We start from the raw sequence: 17499 nt of genomic DNA, 5'->3' as shown, positions 1-17499 counted from the left end.
GCTCTCGAGCTCAAAGTTTCCATGATGTGATCTAATGCCACAGCACTACTGCATAGTTTGTATTTGATTTACCCTACAGGATTCAGCTGTTCCCAATCCACATTTCTTTTGTGAACATGCTTCCAAAAAACAGCTGTACAAATTGTGTGCCTATATATGATACATAGTTTTCAAAGTTACAGAACAAGCACAGTAAATTCTTTCTTTCTGCTTTGTTTTTACACAAAGATGATATCTTTTATATTACACATTGCTTAGCTTCTAAATCTACTTAACTCTTCCTGCTTTGGAGTCAGCAGTGTTTGCTAATATGTCTATCCTTAATCCCAGAGAGCAATATTTAGCATTAATTGCCAATTAGGCTGTGTCAGACCTAAACTGTCTGTGTTAAAATATCACTGTTGACAGCTTGCATTTAAAAGTGACACTAGGCTCAAACTTGTTTGAAATGTAGCTCATGAGGTTCACTTTATTATTTTGCTCTGCCTCCATTTCAAAATACCTTCTAAATGAGAAGGTATTAACTTAACCTTCAAGCTTTATGAGTGGTGAGGGAACATTTTACAACCAATCTGAAAGAGCACCTTTGCAAGAAGTCGTGTCACGACCCGCCCAATGTCTTCCCTCCACTCTGGGATGTCGGGGTTGTACATGTCCAGGTGCTTAGTAAACTTCAGAGGAAGAACATGAAAATTATCTAGAAAAAAAAAACAAAAAACAAAAAAAACCAGAAAGAAATAAACTAGATTGCAGAAGGAGTTGGATAGAACTAAAAGGTAAAAGTCCCTATTTAGCACGTTTTGCTGTGCAGTACTGCAGTATCTAGGGCCCCTGCTGCTCTCTGTTGTGAGGTGTTGAATTTCTTTCTGTATTTTCATCAACATCATCAAAATTGTGCCCAAAGACTAAAAAAGTAGGAAGAAAAAGAAATTAAGCAGATTTACATACAGGCTCTGGGGTCATAATATTCCAAATAATTTTCCCCTAGGTCAATAAAGGAGTATTAAAAAGAACTCATTGGTTTCTTTTATTTTAAATGATAATGCACCAATGGATTTTACTCTCACTGAATCATAAGCATATGGGTTTTTTTCCACTACACATTCCTGTTTTCCATATAAAATGAATATGTTACTCCATAAATTAGATACAAAAATAAGAACAGAAATGATATGACAAAGGCTAACTACTTCTCTCTTTGAAGAAAAAATAAAGCTACACCCACAATATTTCTCTGGATACTGTCAAAAATATCTGAAATACTAGAAATGGGTTGATCCTCAGAAAGCAGTCTCTAAAATCTTCCCTTTCTCCCTACAGGATCCTTGGATGAAAACTTAGGGAACTTAATGCAAAGCAGGGATAGAGAACCTCTGGCATCCACAAGTCAAACCTGCTTCCCCCCAGTATTTCCAACAGAATTTTATTTTAACATGGCCTTCTTTTTCAAAAGTTTCTTTATCTTCCTGATGGCCAGTACTTTAATGCTGTTGATATCAGGATTGGCAAAAGGTGCACTGGATTGATAAAGCCTTTGATGTAGTCACACTAAGAGGTTTATACTTCTAAAGATTTCTAAAAAAGCTGATGCATTTATAAGTGGTAGCACAAAGGTTATATCCATTTATCTTAGAAAAGGAGAAGGTTCATAAAAGCTCCATTTAGCATAAGTGGGGATTTTGCCATTATTTCAAATTAGTAAGTACACTAAAAGCAAAAATAACAGAATCTTCATCAGACAATAGAGATGTATCACGTCTTGAATTGCATGATATCTGAAGGCTTTTAGCTCTGCATTAAAATAAAAGCCTTTATACTTATCACAATTCCCATGTGTGACAGCACAAATACAAATGTAAATAATTTCCCAGCACTACATTTTCCACACTATATTATGCCTTGTCACCACATTATAAAACACAAAAAAGCCGCACCAGGGCACAGTGTGGAACAAGAGCTGAAGGGTTATTTAATAATTACAGCAGAGCTATATTTGATCCAAATTCTCAGATAAACATCAAGGTAACAGTGACACATTGTGATAAAAGGCAATTAATTCACATGGTTTTCAATGCTGAGAGCATATACACAACTAAATTTTCTCTTTTTCTCAGAGGTATTTAGACTTCTTTATTTAAAAAATTCTGGCAAACTTTCTAGTCACAGGCCAAAAAACTGCTGAAACACATATAGCATCTGGGAACCACAGCAACATCTAAAATAATCAGAGGAAACAAAATGTTTGAGATTAACCTTCTGTACAATCCCACTGTTCAGCTTAGTGGAGTTATTTAGTGACCGTTCATGCCTCTAATTTTAACAATTAAATCTGGCATTAGATTAGATATAATCTAGACATTAGATACAGATATATATCATATATATAATTATATATAACACATATATTATATCTAACATATATATATATTATATATATATACACACAGTAGGCTCACTTGTGGTAGGGCTGGTTTCAGAGATCCAATAAAAATACATATGAAACAAACAAAAAACCAAAAAAATTAAAAAAAATTAAAAAATAAAAGGTCTAATGTCTCACCAAAAACGTGAACAACTTTTGAGTCCTGAAGCATAGAGCTCCCACAGGAAACTTGCACTGTAACTCTGACATCACCTGTCTCAGCAAACTTTGTCACCAGAAAACTCTCCAATGTAAGCAGTGGCTTTAAAAAACCAAAGAACAGTTGAAAACAGAATTTCAGCAACAACCATGAGAACAGTGCTGAAAGAAACTGTTGTGAAAAATAGCACAAAAAAATTACACATCCAATTTAATTTTTTCAATATTTTATCAAATTGATCAATTACAATTTTCAATGTAGATTTTTTTCTTTCCCTAAAAGGATCCTATATAATCAGAATTCCAGCCAGATGAGGAAAATATTTCTTTTAGAGAATTCAGTTGAGTATTAGGTTTTCAGTTAGATCCCACTAAAATTAATAGAGTCTGAGGGAGACTCAGCAATCTCTACAAGATTATATGAAGCAAGTCATTTGCCTCAAAAATGCAGGGTATATCTGGGTCAAAAGGATTAATGCTGTCAACTCAGAGCCCACAGTAACCTTTAAGGTGGAGCTGAGATACCCTGTTCCTTTACCACATCCTTTAGAATGACAAGACCCTTCACAAGACCCACAGTGCCTGTTCTTGCAATGGCAAAGTCAATAATGATGAACAAATACAGGCTGGGGTTATGGTCGACAGCACATTCACAAGAAGAAAGTTCAGTGCACTTATTTGAACTCTGTCACACTTTTCCTCATAAAGAAAATATTTTACTTATCTGTTTTCGAAAAAATTGCCTTAAAAGAAATTAACCCAGCTTTACAACAAATACTGCCAATAGAAATACTTGGATATTTAATGCTCTAGAACATGTTTATATAGACTTTAATCCCCAAATTATTTACACTAGGTTGTTTTGATTTACTTTAGGATAGCACATTTATTTTTGATATGACAATTATTTAAGACTCCCAGAAAATATTTGTCTATATAATGAAAAAAAAAACCCCAAATTAATCTATATGTATATATATATTTGTTCAGCACTTTAATTTACATCACTCACATTATTAGCTTGGAATTGCATAAATCCAAGTTTCATCATTCACCAGTTATGATCCCAAATCCATCCCCATCTAGAAGTTGTTTTTTTCCACAGGTAATGAAGTAGAATAAATTGTTATTCCCCCCCCCCCAAAGAAAACAGTTTGGAAATGGAAAGAAAGGGACAACCTATATTGGAAAGAGATTGAAATAATCTCAGTCAAAACCATTTGTGTACCTGAAGACTGTTTCCTATCCACCAGTAGAAAACTGTCAAATTAGGGTTCCTAGGCAGTATGATGGCTGTCAGGTTCACCTCCTGGTTTCTCCCAATGACTGGAACCACTTCTAAATTTAAAGCCTGGAGAGGAGCTGAACAAAGTTCCAAAAATATCACTGAACAAGAATTCATCAATTTATTAACACTTCCTTCCCCAAAAGCCTCTCATTTGTTAACCATAGTGTCCTGAATTTATTTTTCCCTCCCTCCTTTCCTCCCTCTTTTACATCCATGTTGAAAGCTATGGACACAATTGGAAAGACTTAATTTCAACCAAAAAACATCCCCCAGATCACTCCAAGACCCCTCAAACAAAATCTTAAAGCAATAATCCAGATCAACAAAACACATTTCTCTCAGGCCCATTCTTTTCATTCATGTCCAATTCTAGAACACATAAGCAAATACTCCAGTTAAAAAGTGGAAAAGGCAATCTCAGCTTTTTTTTTTTTTTTTTTACTTAGTAACAAAAGATTAAATGAATAGAAATCTAACAAATCTCAAATTGCTAAGGGAAAAGCAGAAAACTGAAAAAGAATGCTGCTGACTACTCATTTTCATTATAAAATATCAGCTGTTATGCTCACACCACACAAAAAAATCTCATTAATGCATGCTTTAAAACAGATGTATAGATCAGGGGAGCATTTATTTTCAAATCAAAATAGATAACCACTGGACTACAAAATGTGCCTTAGAGTAAGTTTATTCCTTTCTGAACTACCAAAACCATAAACATTATTATTTGTTTAAAAGAAATGCATCATTACAACAGTTTTATCTGCTTGTAAGTGTTGTGTTTATTAGTGTTGTGCTGTTTCACAGTACAATAACTGTGTTGAAAGAAAATCTTTCCCTCAGAGGTTTCCCTGTATATTTCCATCAGAGTGTCTGAAGGTAAAAGCTTTTTAACACTACAGCATGATAACTAGAATTTCTTAACTTCTCCACTTGCACCAACTACCTGGGATATGAAACCACTGTAGAGCTCAACATTCATTCATTACACAGAATGAATACTAACCCATCCATTTCTGTTCCATTCTAAATATCTTTTAACTCATTCAAAGGTTTTTCATCTTAGTGCAAACTTAAAGGTAATTAACACTGGTCTAAACTATTTATCTTATTTTGTATCTTGAACTGAGTCAAGTTCTTGCTTGTTCACTTCTAATTCACTTTGACTAAACTGACTGAAATTCTGAGAGCAACTTGTCCAAACTCCTTTTCCACCTCACTTCACTGGGTCTGTGTGGTGCTTCATCCAAATGTAAGGCTCTACCTTCACTCTGCATTTTCTCCAATAACTCTTTCACCACCTACATGAATTAAAGAAATGTAAGGTGCTTTAACAAATAATTTCTTCAGTAGCTTCTAGAGGAGTAAAAATGCTTCTTTGGTGATGGTGTCCTGAAGAAAATTCAGAAATATTAAGAATTTCATTAAAATTGTTTCTCCTAGAAATATATTTTCTTTCTGGAAGGATATGAGAAACTTTTTTGCTTTCACCATAAATTTGTGTTTTCACTGAGGAAACAGATCACTTTGAGATATGGTTTTGTTCCTGAAGAAGATTACTTTCTTTTAGAGGCCAAGTTTTTTGGTACTTGAATGATGACTAATTTCAACTTTGCTGTTTCTATATATTAAATAAATATATTTATATATTAAATAAGTATTTAATATATATTAAATAAATAAAGCTGAAAATAATTACTTCAAATCTTCCTGCTTCAAAACCACGACAATCTGCCACACAATTCTATAATGCATTTGAACAAGCTTCATAGCACCCTTAAGTGTGTACAATTAAGACTGAAGTTATATGGTTTCTATTTAAGTTAAAATTTCAGTAGTGTCCAAAGTTCCACAGTATAATGGTCATAGTTCCATAAAAAAATAAAATGTATGCAGCATATGTACTAATGTATGTATTTAGTTCTTCTTCAGTTTCTTTTATTCTGAGTTCTTGGGCCTTTACATTTGCTAACTCACATTTATTCTAATTCTAATTTCTAATTTCTCTTGCGGTTCATTACAAAGTTGTAGATTGTTTAATCTGGATCAGAAAGCATGATTTGGATGACAGGCCAAAATTCTTATAATTGTCCTGCATTACAGAGTATCCCATAGCAACTTGGCAGAAGTGAAAAAATATTTCCTCCACCATTTGCCTCTGAAAAAATTCCCTGAGAATAATACATCAGTAGGAGACTGCTGACTCCTGAAAGAGATTCCTGTTTCATGGTATTCCACAGTGAAAAATATCCCTTAATGGCTATTAGTGTTTCACTAGAATGTAGAAATTGCAGTTTAATTAGTGCCAACTAATTTCCTCAAATCTTGTAATTTACCTAAAAAAATTAAACAGAGCAAATCACATGGAAAGCATTTTCTCAAGCAGGCTGTGTAACACACTCCCATGAGTCTGCTAGTTTGTGCAAGGCAGGCTCAGGAAGGGATCACATCTGCCTCAGTGCCCTGATGCCTCTGCACTCCAGCACCAAAGTCCCCCCTAGTGCACCATTTACTTGTCTAAAATAATTCTGTTTTCTCCAATTTTAAAACCTGCTGCATAAAAGAAAATCAACATCTTTTAGTTTCACTGTTTATCCCAACACAGGCCATATTAAAAGCACACTTTGAGAAAGTCTTCTGCTTTCCATCAGGGCTTGCTACTGCCTGTCATTCTCTGAAGGGTTAGAAGTTCTTGGAGAGAAGGATGTCACACAGAGTTTTTCCTGTTCATTGCTTGTACAGATCTACTACTTCTTTGCCTACTCCACTTCTCACCACCTAGAAGTTTCTTAAAAGTAACAGTGAAGCCCAAAGTAATTTATCTGAGCTCTCTGGAGTTGTCAAATGATTTAAAAAACAAACACAACAGATAATGAAACTGAGGTGTAAAATTTGATTCTGATTCTTTCTGATTGATATTAACAGGAGATTTGTCTTTGGCATGAATGTGTTTGGATTCATCTGTTAATCAAAGAACTGGAAACTCTGACTAGCAAAATACATAAATATCAGCAGTCACTAGACAAGCTGACATAAAGCAGATGGCTCTGTGCACAAGCTGGTATATGGCTCCAGAGATTTCCCTTGCTTTGGGATTAGGATGGAAGACACACCACTCACAAGAGAGGGAAACAGACACCTGGAGAATGCAAGATGAATATCTTTTCCTTTGATGTTACTAGTTTCTGAATTTTTGAAGCTTCTGAGAACAGGCAATAGTTGGCTTGAGTCTCAAAGGAAGAGGAAAAATCAGTTCCACTTTCGAGTTTTCTTCTTCATTTCAGTTATGAGATGACTGAGGTACATTAAGTTTGCAATGGTGCATGATAGTCCCTGGGCCATGCTATTCTTTATTTTATATCTGTTTGATCGGGTTTTCTCAGTCTTAATTAAGGAGAGGAAGAGAAGCATATGTCAAGTAATACTGCCTACAAACATGAAGTTATAGCCAAGCACCATTTCAAACTCTGTGAGAATTAACTACCTAAAATCTAGATTTAGAACCACTGAGATTTTGACTATTTTTTAAAATCATACAAGAGCTCATATGTTTCCCAACATGTCTGTTAACTTGCTTTACACTGCACCTGGAAGCTTTACAAAGACATAGTTTGAAGTATTAAATTTTAGCTGCTAAGGCTGACAAGGGGTGTTGAATCAGGAAGATGGATCAAACCTGAAATTTATACTGAAGGATGCTTGTTTTTTAAAAGATTAATAAACCACCCTTCTGCCAAATCCAAACAAAACTGATTCTGACCTCCTACTGGATTAGGTTTACAAGCCTCTGCATTACCAACACAACATTGAAAGGCTGCATGAAGACATTGAAAAAAATATGTTTTCTCCGAATTGTGACTAGTAATTTTCTTTACTATTTTGTAGCTGACATGAGGTTTTTACGCAGTGGTGAAAGTAAGAAAACCAAAGAGCTGATTTACAGTTGACTTGCACGAACACCACAGCCTCGTCGTGCCCAGCCACATTCTCAGCCTTGACCGACACACGGTAAATCCCAGGATTCTCGTAGCGGTGACGGATGGGCTCTCCAGTCATCGTCAGGTTCACATATATCGCCTTAAAGCCGTCTCCAAGATCTACCTGGTATTTGGTACTCAATACATCACCCTAAAAGGAAAATACATCAAAAATATCTTAAATGGCCACAACCAAAATAGACAGGACACATGTTCATACCCTTTTATGGAATCACAATAGTATTTTCAGCCCCAGCCAGACATCTTGACCCAATTGCAACAGCTGCAGTAAAACCACTATTGCCATGGCCATTACCTTAGTGCAACAGATGTTTTGTGCACTAATAGAGATAATACCATGTTTACAGAGCAAGGTGCTACCTTAAAATTATATACCCCAAACCACTAACCAAGCTGTATGGCACAGAAACCATCACCCTTCTCTTAATGCAGATGGACATTATGTAACATAATGGTGCAGGGCAGCCCCAGGTTCAAAAGAGATGCTCGTGTGATTCTAAGCAACAGAAGATTGCTATTTTAGCAATTTACAAATCCTCCCATGAGCTTCTAGCCTTTGCAATTATAAAGTAAAATTAATTGGCTGACATGTTCTTCACAGCACCTTCCAGCCACACCTTCTTAGTGTCAGCCATGTGGCCTTTAAGACCCAAGCTGGAATCTTCACATAGAGTTGTAGAGTGTTACACTGAGCTATCAGCATGCCAAGAACTAACATGCTCTAGTGCAAAATTAGGTGCATGCTTAATGAGGCAGATCACTGAGCTGAGTTTGGGAAACGGTTTAAAAGCCCAGTCAAATAATTCTGTCATGTCAAACATCTCATGGAATTTATAATTCATCATACTTCTGCTAAGTGCTCCTTTATGTGACACTGTGTTCCTGAATTCAGGCCTAAAGTACCACAAGACTGATACCACTGTCAGAGGACAAACATGCTCATCACTCATGTTGTCATGGCATGGCTGCTCAAGAGAGAAATCAGGCCTGTGCCACATGGACTGGTGATCTGGATGCAGCCAAAGGATAATTCGTTTTAGCTGTGAGCAGCAACATTTTCTCAATACTACTGGCAGCACTGTCTGAGCGAGAGGCCCTGCTTCCCTGATCTCCAGCACTGTGCATGTTCCTGCTTGCTTGCCAGAGATCATGGCCATCACAGCCGTGCAGTTCAGACAGGCTGCAGTCCTGCTCCAGCCAGGCTTTGTGGAAAAGCCTCTTTGTTGTGAAAACACAAGTATTGATTTCAAAAACTTCCTTGCCTCTAGGAAAGGAGTGTATACACCCATATGCTGGTCAATTAACATGGAAGGCCATCAAAGCAGAAAAGGATTGACATTAAAGGATTCAAAAATCACTTCATTTCTCCAAAAGCCACTGTCTGAAATTGCTTTATTTCAAAATGTAATCCTAAAAGGCAGCACTAATGTAATTCTTTTTATTTTGACAACAATCAATGATTGCAATAATCTCCCCAGGAAAGTGGTGAATTACCCAGAGTTGGATGCTTCCAAGATTTAGCAGGACAGGTGCCAGGCATCCTATCCAGCCCTGTTTTTTTCCAAGAGAGGTTGGATTAGATGAACCCTGAGGTCTCTTCCAGCCTGTCAGTCTATATTTCTATGATTCTTTGAAAATCAAAGGAGGTATCATGCCTAGAACCTACGTACCCTGCCATTACAAAAGGAAGGAAAACATATTATAATTTTCTCCTTCTATTATTTTTCAGTGTGGATGATTTTCTTCCATGTGTTACCACATGAAACGATATTGCTCATAATGTAAAAAATACCCATAATAAGGAACCTGTAGGATTATCAAATACATAAGCACAAATTTCAAGACACATAAAGGACTGTGAAAGCCTCTTCACTGTGAATAGTTTTTTTCCCAAATAACATCTTTCTTTTGACAACAAAAGAGCAGAATTTTGCAGAGGAGATAATATGTTATTAAAGTTTAAAGCAAAAGAGATATCTCCTTGCCAGCAATGTGTTAGTAGGTGGAATCTCTAGATGACATCAGCTTGCCTGCAGTGCTTGTTCACTCTTTCTTATGCTAACAAGTATACGCATGTATTTTTTCCAGGTGAGACAGAAACCAGCACTGAAAGACAGTAGAGGAAGGTTCTCTTAACATTTTATTCTAATGGCTTCCCTAGTGTAAAGATGAGAGTGCTGCCTTCAAAACACTGTTTTCTATGTCCTGACCAGTGAAAACAGAGAGAATGGAGAGATAGCAAAACAACGACAAAGGGAAAAGGTATCTAAATCTATAAGGAATTGGGCCTTCAACTTTCATAAAAATTAGGAGAGATTGTCATAACATTATTTATTCATATATTCAGCCAACAAAATTTAGGAAAAATTATGATAATGATGATGCATTTATTTCTTATTATTATTTCTAAAGACAGTTTCAAACTGCCCAGATGTACCAGAAGCCTGCTTCCTTTAACCTCTGATTTCTGGTATTCCTGCACCTAACAACATGCATTCACAGAAACTAGCAAATTAATTTTGTTCACCAGAGAAAGTAGTTCTTTCTCTTTCAGAGAAAGAATGTTTTAGTTTGTTGTAGTAGAGCTGTTTCTTGAATTCAGTAATCGTTACAAATTCTCATTAGACTTTGTCATACAGATTAAATCCTAAGCAATGCTAAGGACATTGGAGTTTAAATATTATTTTTAGCCATAGAGGGCACCAAACCGCTACATTTCTCCTAAATCTATCTTCCTCTTTGATGCATGGAGCAAAGACTTCACCAAAAAACACAGCAAGGGATTCTCTTCAAGATTCCTTACTTCTGAAGATTTGTGAATAATTTTACATGTTTTTCACATTGCCACAGAGATTTATGAAAGCTTCAGTAGGAAAAAAGTCAAACTGCCAATCAAAATCATTAGAGTCCAAATTGTAACCAAATGCCCTAGGCTTACAATAAACATTTCCAAACAAACTCTAAAAAGAGAAGGCAGCAGAACTTGCCACACAAACTGTTGGGGCACTGCACGCACTGGGACGCAAAGCCTGCGAAGTATTAAGCAGCCCAGCGTTCTGCACGTAACCTTCTTGATTCTATTACAGAAATAAATCCCAAGTGCTCGATTTATATAGCACAGGTTTGCCAAAATGTGTGAACTTTCTTCAAGTTCTTGCAAACCAGTGGGGTTAGCCAGGATTACAATACTCTGGTAACCTGAGCAGAGCAGTTATAACTTAATGCTAAAAAACAATCATGAGAAACAAACCCATGGCAAACAATTCATCCAAAAGTTATTCGCTGCTGTTGGTCATGGCCTTAGGGCATTGTTTCTCACTAAACAGAAAAAAACCCCACATCTTTGACAACACAACCAATATATAATAAATACTTTTATTCTGAGCTACTTGCTGATTTCTGTAAAGCTTTGCCTCATTCCTTTCTGAAAATCTGATTCTCAAAAACACCTAAACCTGAGTGCTAAATGTTCTCTGCATTTCTGTTCTTCTCTGATACAGCAGTTGAAATTTTCAGTCCAAGAAGACTTTGGTAATCCAGTTGCTCTGACTTTCCAAGAAACCAGTGCTGAGGAGATAAATCCTGTTCTGTGGGTAGAATTTGGAGGTTCACCGAGTTTACTGGCTTGTCTTATTCACTTGAAATCAAGTTTCAGTACTTAGAAAGCTGTTAATGTTTGTCTGAAGCACAAAATAATCTTCATTCAGCAGCAAAACAGGTAGTAATGAAACTAACCCTAAAATCATGGATTCAACTTCCATATAGCCAATGTTCATTACTACCTGCTCTTGTTGGACAATGAAGGTGATGTCTTCCCCAGGCCTAACAGCCAGACTTTCTTCTCTGATTTTGATCTGAAGTCCCTTGGGAGCAATCAATGGGCACATATGGTGTGCTAAGTTCTGCTGCAGGTCTACTCCACCTTCACACACATTAGAAACAACTTTCCTGTACCTGCAAAAACAATAAACAGTGGACACAGTGAATTGGAGATAAGCAAAAGAATGCCAGCAAAAGCACCAAATGAATGTGTCATTGTAGCTACTGCACTTTCCTTGGCATCACAAACAGACAGGACTGTAAATGATCAAATCCAACTCACAATGCAAGTACTTTCACTGGGGACACTGACTTTACTAGGGGAAACCTGCTGAAGAAAGGGGGTGTGGAGCATGATGAGAATTTCACTTGCATGCATTTGAAGTCTGTGTTTCCCAACTTAGAAACATGCCTGACTAGCCCTCGGGGACCTAGACAGTCTGCTGTCCTCTCTGCCATCCTCTTTTCTAGCATCCAAGTCTTCAATGCTCTAGAGGTCTTGGTTCAAATCCCAGAGATCAGGAAGAAATTACACCAAACAGCTTCTGCATTAACCCAGAACTAATTGCTTAACTGCTGCTTTCAAATCCATTCATTTCTTAAAACACTTAAAGCATTAGTTTAATATAACCGTATAAAAGAGTGAAAAGACTCACACTTTCAAAATGCTAATAATGAAATAGTCGGATGTGTACAGCAATTATTTACAGATCACTTTCACACAGGTATGTTATTTTTAAACATCCTTTAAAACCAGAGTCATATTTCATTCTTTTGAATTCCCATTCTGTATATCACAGCTGTCAGCCACAACCCAAAAGGCAGCATTTTCCTCAGTAAGGTAAATATACAGAGGGACTGTGACTCCATTGCCAGATTAGACATTTCAGCATTTGGTTCTCATCTCCACAACTGACTGTGATGGTGTTATGATAAGCCAGAATAGATGCCAGCTGCAAGTTATTCTCAGCACAGACGTCAGACTGCATTGTAGTGTATATTCTATGCAGTATTGTTTATAGTTACTAAAGCTTTCCTTTGATTCTGAGTGTCCCATATGGTCAGGAAAAGGATCTATTCTCCACAGAACTCCTTACCCTTATGGAAGTGAGAAACTTGGGAATTCTGTGAGATGTTGCCAGTTCCTCAGAGAAATTCATTGGATCCAAACTGAAAATTACTCTGAACCCAATAAATGAGCTAAAAGAAAAGGTTCTGAATGAACATTCCTATCAGAAGTGCAATAATTGATACAAAAAATTTTAAAAAAATTTAAATTCTGAAATGACAGCTCCCCCTCTTTTCAAATGGATTGATTTTTTAACTACTGTGAACATGCAAAGCAATATTTTTCCTTCATTAGTCTGTAGGAAGCTTCTGCTTATGCCCTAAGTCAGAATCAGAATTTTTCCATTCCCCAGTTTTTACAGTTTGCCTTATTTACATTTCATCGAATCATAGACTGGTTTGAGTTTAAAGAGACCTTAAAGATCAACTCATTCCAATCCCCTTTGCCTAGGGACACCTTCCACTAGATCAGGTTTCTCAAAGCCCCATCCAACCTGGACTTCAGCACTTCCAGAGATGAAGAATACACAGCTTCTCTGGGCAACCTGTGCCAGTGTCTCATCACCCTCATAGCACAGAATTTTTTCCTAATATCTAATCTAAACCTTTCCTCCTTCAGTTTAAGGCCATCTCCCCCTTGTCATATCACTACATGTCCTTGTCTAAAGTCCCTCTCCAGCCCTCCTGTAGACTCCATTTAAGTATTTAAATGTGAATTTCTTTCAAACCACATTTGAGGCTGCTGGTTGAAATATTCTCCCCCTCTCTGGAAGCCTCATCAAGCCTGTGAAATGCAAAATCAGCTTACCCAGTGCTGCTGGTGTATGCCTGCCCCAATACACAGTCTTCAGGAGGCGCTTCTGGGTTAAACCAAAAGTCAGCAAAGCATTTGCTTGACTCCGACTTCAGAGGTGCAGAGCGCTCAAACCCATAATCACTGAAAAACATCAACACCAAACTTGTTACTATCCCCAGTTCACTCTGCAATCCAGTTTGGGGTGAATGACACTACATTTTTCAAAGTCAATATATTTTTTCAGTGTTATTCTACTAGATGAACATGTAAGTTGATGAAGCCAATTCTGTTCTAATTTCAATGGGAACTGGGTACACTTGGGGGAAAAACTGATTGCAATTACTTTGTCAGTTCTGCAAAATTACATCCCTTGGTAAAAAAAGATTTTTTAAAGGTTTCCTTTGACACTCAGACCAACCATTTTTTTTTTTTATTTATTTATTTAAAGTAGAAAGGCCTTGCTTGCCTTTAGAATTAATTCAATGGCCATTTTTCAAGTTTTGATCAATAAGAAGAATGTCAGGATTTGTTCAGTCAGGTGAAACAAATACTGAAACATGGCAACATTTTTAAACAAATGCAAATGTAAAAGAAACCTGTTATTCAATTACAGCTTACCTATTTGCTTATACATGGCTATGTAGGAACTGGGGCAAAAGGAGGAAAATAAACCTATCTCAAACTCTAAGTAAATATTTATTAGCAATAAGTCAAAAGGCCCACAGTCAGACTTACCATAAGAAATCAGTGTTCACACATTCACAAACTTTGGATGTGAGAGCTGATGTAAAACTTTTCCCTTTAATGCACCATGATGAAATCTTCCTCTTCCGAAAGCTTCTCTGCTGGCCCATGATGCAACGATCACCCTGAATATCAAAGCACTGGACTTATTGCAACAGAATCTCCACCACACAAACCTTGTATTGTCCTAAGAAAGGCTGCCCTTGCTGCCAAGACTGTAAACTTTATCAACCCTCTGATCCTCAGATGTATAGATATAGAAAGGCCTCACTTCCACTGCTGTCCACTGCAACAGGTCATTGCAGAGTTGCAACACAGGCTATATTTCCAGGGCATAAATCTGAAGATGCACATGAAAATGCAAGTGCAATTTATGTTTCATGATTGCCCAACCTGTGGTACAAAGCTCTGAATGGTAATTTTAAAATCTCATCTGGCTGCAGATAGCTGAATTTCTCTAAATCACCATATCTTGTGTTGGCTGTCCACCTGAAGCACCAACCATGCGGACACGGAGTCAACTCCCTCCATACACACTCCACTGGTAACTGGGCAGCTGCAAGTACTCTGTCAAAGTCACTTTAGTAGTTTCTAATTTCTGAAAGACATTTCAATGCCAATATCCCAAGATACTGTTACTCCTTAGGCTCAGATCTGCATAACATTCTTTGTTCACACACAGCAGTCCCAAACAAGAGGTGTAAAATTAGGCATAAGAACTAGAAAATGAAAGCTGAAGTAACACTGCAAAAAATAAACCAACCCTGGTGGAAGAAGCAGACAAAATAATCAGAATGATTATGAATAAATGTGATGTATTGCATTTAATAAAAAACCCCAACTCATATTGGTCTCTTTAATCAATACGTTGCACAGAGAATTTAGCTTCTGAAAAGTGGATTTGGCCAGAGCATCAGGATTAGCACAGCCCTAGTACATTACTGCAAAAAGGGTATTGCCCAAAACAACTGGACTCCATTATGTGATTGGTCCACTGAGATCCTAAATTACTTCTGGAATGGACTTTACTTATGGCAATTTATGTCCGAATACAGTATGTGGTCGGGAAGTTGGCAGAACATGACTGCATGTTGAAATAGTTTCAATCAATATTACACACTTCAGTTTATGGAACACGCTTCCCAATCCAGCAGGACCACCTATTATTATGGCAGCCCCCCAGATATACTTCCTCCTTTTTTGGGACACAGATCACACATCCAAAGGGAACACAAAATCCTCTCCCACTTTAAACTCCTGTGAAATCAGCATAAGAAGACTAAGCTGGGCATGTAGCATCCAAAATCAATTTGGAAACATTTTCTCAGCACATAACTCTATATGAATCTGAAAGCTACGGAAACATTTTATCATTTAACACAAAACCATGAATACCTGTAGATTTGTGAGATCCCAAGACTCATAGTCTTCATCAGTGCACTCCCTGGGGAAGGATGGTCTGAAGTCCACCTTCACCAGTTCCCAGTCCGAACGGTAGCTGATATGTCCAAAGACTCTGAACAAAAGACCAAAGGTAAACTCTTACTGCAAAGAAATACCATACAACTGAGATTCAAAATTTCAGTCCTAGGTTATCCTGTCCACAGTCATAGTTCTCTGCTAAAAGGTTCCAGGTTAATTCTTCCTCCACTTTAATGTACGAGTCTAGTTAGAAAACATTTGTCAATTTTATGAAATTTTACAATGAAGAGATATAACTCATATATTAAAGGGTTTTTTTTTCCCCTAGCAAACTATTCAGAAATTTAGTCATATTTTCTAATTTGGAATCAAAATTTTTTGTCTGTTATCTTGCTATGTGAAACAGACAGAACTCTCAGATTTTGACAGGAAGCTCAGACCAGGGAGCAGAATTCCAGATCACCAGTCAGTTTCCAGCTCTGTCACTCATTCCTTATGATTTGCAATCTCTTCAGTTGTTTTTGTTGTGGGATTTTGTGTTAATTTCTACAGTCTTCAGATAGAAATGTGCTATTATTAAAATCACAGCAGTATCATGATACCATTAATTTCTAAGGAATACATTACATCTTCACATTGTGCTGGAGAACTCAGAGTCTCTTCTTCATTTCAGTTAATTCAATGTATAACAAAAACCAGCCACAAACTGCACAGTTTTTTTGGGGGGTAAAAAGAAAAAAAAAGGAAATCTCATTGCTTTAAAAACCAAGCTACACTTTCAAAGCCACCAACATTTTCTAAGTCAGAATCTTTATTTCCAAAACAAAATGGGTAAGTATGACATCCAGCAACAAATTAGAAAGGATAAAGACTCTGTTTGGGCAAAAGTAAAATGTATTTGTGGTTTGTATCAGGCTTATGTGACTTACTTGCCAAAGAATTTAAGGTTAATTCTGAAGCCAACAATTTCTGTGCAGTTCATACCACACAGAGTTCATATTCCAAGCTGTAGCATCATTCTCCAAAGTAATTAATTCCTTTTGTTTCACTCTCAGTTTTGTCCAAATCCAGACACAGCAGGAATGGTACAGTTTTACTAAAAGCATTCTGCAGTGCCCAGTCATTTCTCTTGTCCTGAATACCAGGTTCAGATTGGAACTGGGGTAGACCAGACGTGACTGATCCTCCACAGCACAGAGGCAATACATGAAGCATGTTCCCTGGTAAATGGCTTACAGCTCTGGAATCTACCAAAAAGGCTCAAAAATAGTCAGAGACTAAAGATGTACAGTGATTTCCCTTTTTCCTTCCTGGTGTCTTCTCCTCCACAGCAGAGAGATGTAGATATCAATAGGTTATTGCCCACACTGCTCACATTACAGTGACTGGACAACCCATGTTCACAGGAACCCACACCACCAGCAGTGCAGCTAATTAAACACAAACATATGCATTTAGTTTGTACGTCTTTTTTTTTTTTTTTTTTGTGAGGCTCTGAGATTAAAGGACTTGGATTATCTAATTACTTTCCTTCTAAATGTACCCATGGCTCAGAAGTAGAAGCAAACACAGAAACTAAAAAATGTGTCTCAGTCCACTGGCTGTATGTGCACACAGGTGTGTGGTCCCATTTCTCTCATTGTGCCTAAGGGTTTGGCTCCTTTTTCTGGTTCAGCTGGATCCTGAGAACTGCTGTCACCATATAATCTTCACTGGTAGTTACATACTCAATAAAGTGTCTACTTAGGTGGTCTCTTGCTCTTTCCACAACGCCTGTTTCAAT

At 37.1% G+C, this 17499-nt stretch overlaps 1 protein-coding gene across 5 annotated transcripts in view; it reads right to left on the bottom strand.

The window, feature by feature from the left end:
• The window catches only part of SORCS2 (sortilin related VPS10 domain containing receptor 2), a 521645-nt gene that overhangs the window by 24479 nt on the left and 479667 nt on the right, over window positions 1-17499 (bottom strand). For all 5 annotated transcript variants that reach the window (XM_058838960.1, XM_058838962.1, XM_058838961.1 and 2 more), the window contains exons 15-22: window positions 15690-15810; window positions 14286-14419; window positions 13563-13691; window positions 11650-11821; window positions 7811-7997; window positions 3810-3943; window positions 2561-2684; window positions 585-697 (exon numbers count right to left, since the gene is read on the bottom strand). In XM_058838960.1, the coding sequence (XP_058694943.1) occupies window positions 585-697; window positions 2561-2684; window positions 3810-3943; window positions 7811-7997; window positions 11650-11821; window positions 13563-13691; window positions 14286-14419; window positions 15690-15810 (1114 nt within the window). The remainder of the gene's footprint in view (window positions 1-584; window positions 698-2560; window positions 2685-3809; window positions 3944-7810; window positions 7998-11649; window positions 11822-13562; window positions 13692-14285; window positions 14420-15689; window positions 15811-17499) is intronic.

This window comes from Poecile atricapillus, chromosome 4 (genome assembly GCF_030490865.1).
Source record: "Poecile atricapillus isolate bPoeAtr1 chromosome 4, bPoeAtr1.hap1, whole genome shotgun sequence".
NCBI lineage: Eukaryota > Metazoa > Chordata > Aves > Passeriformes > Paridae > Poecile > Poecile atricapillus.
Note: the sequence above shows the minus strand (reverse complement) of the source record. Positions and strands in the feature narration are given on the sequence as shown.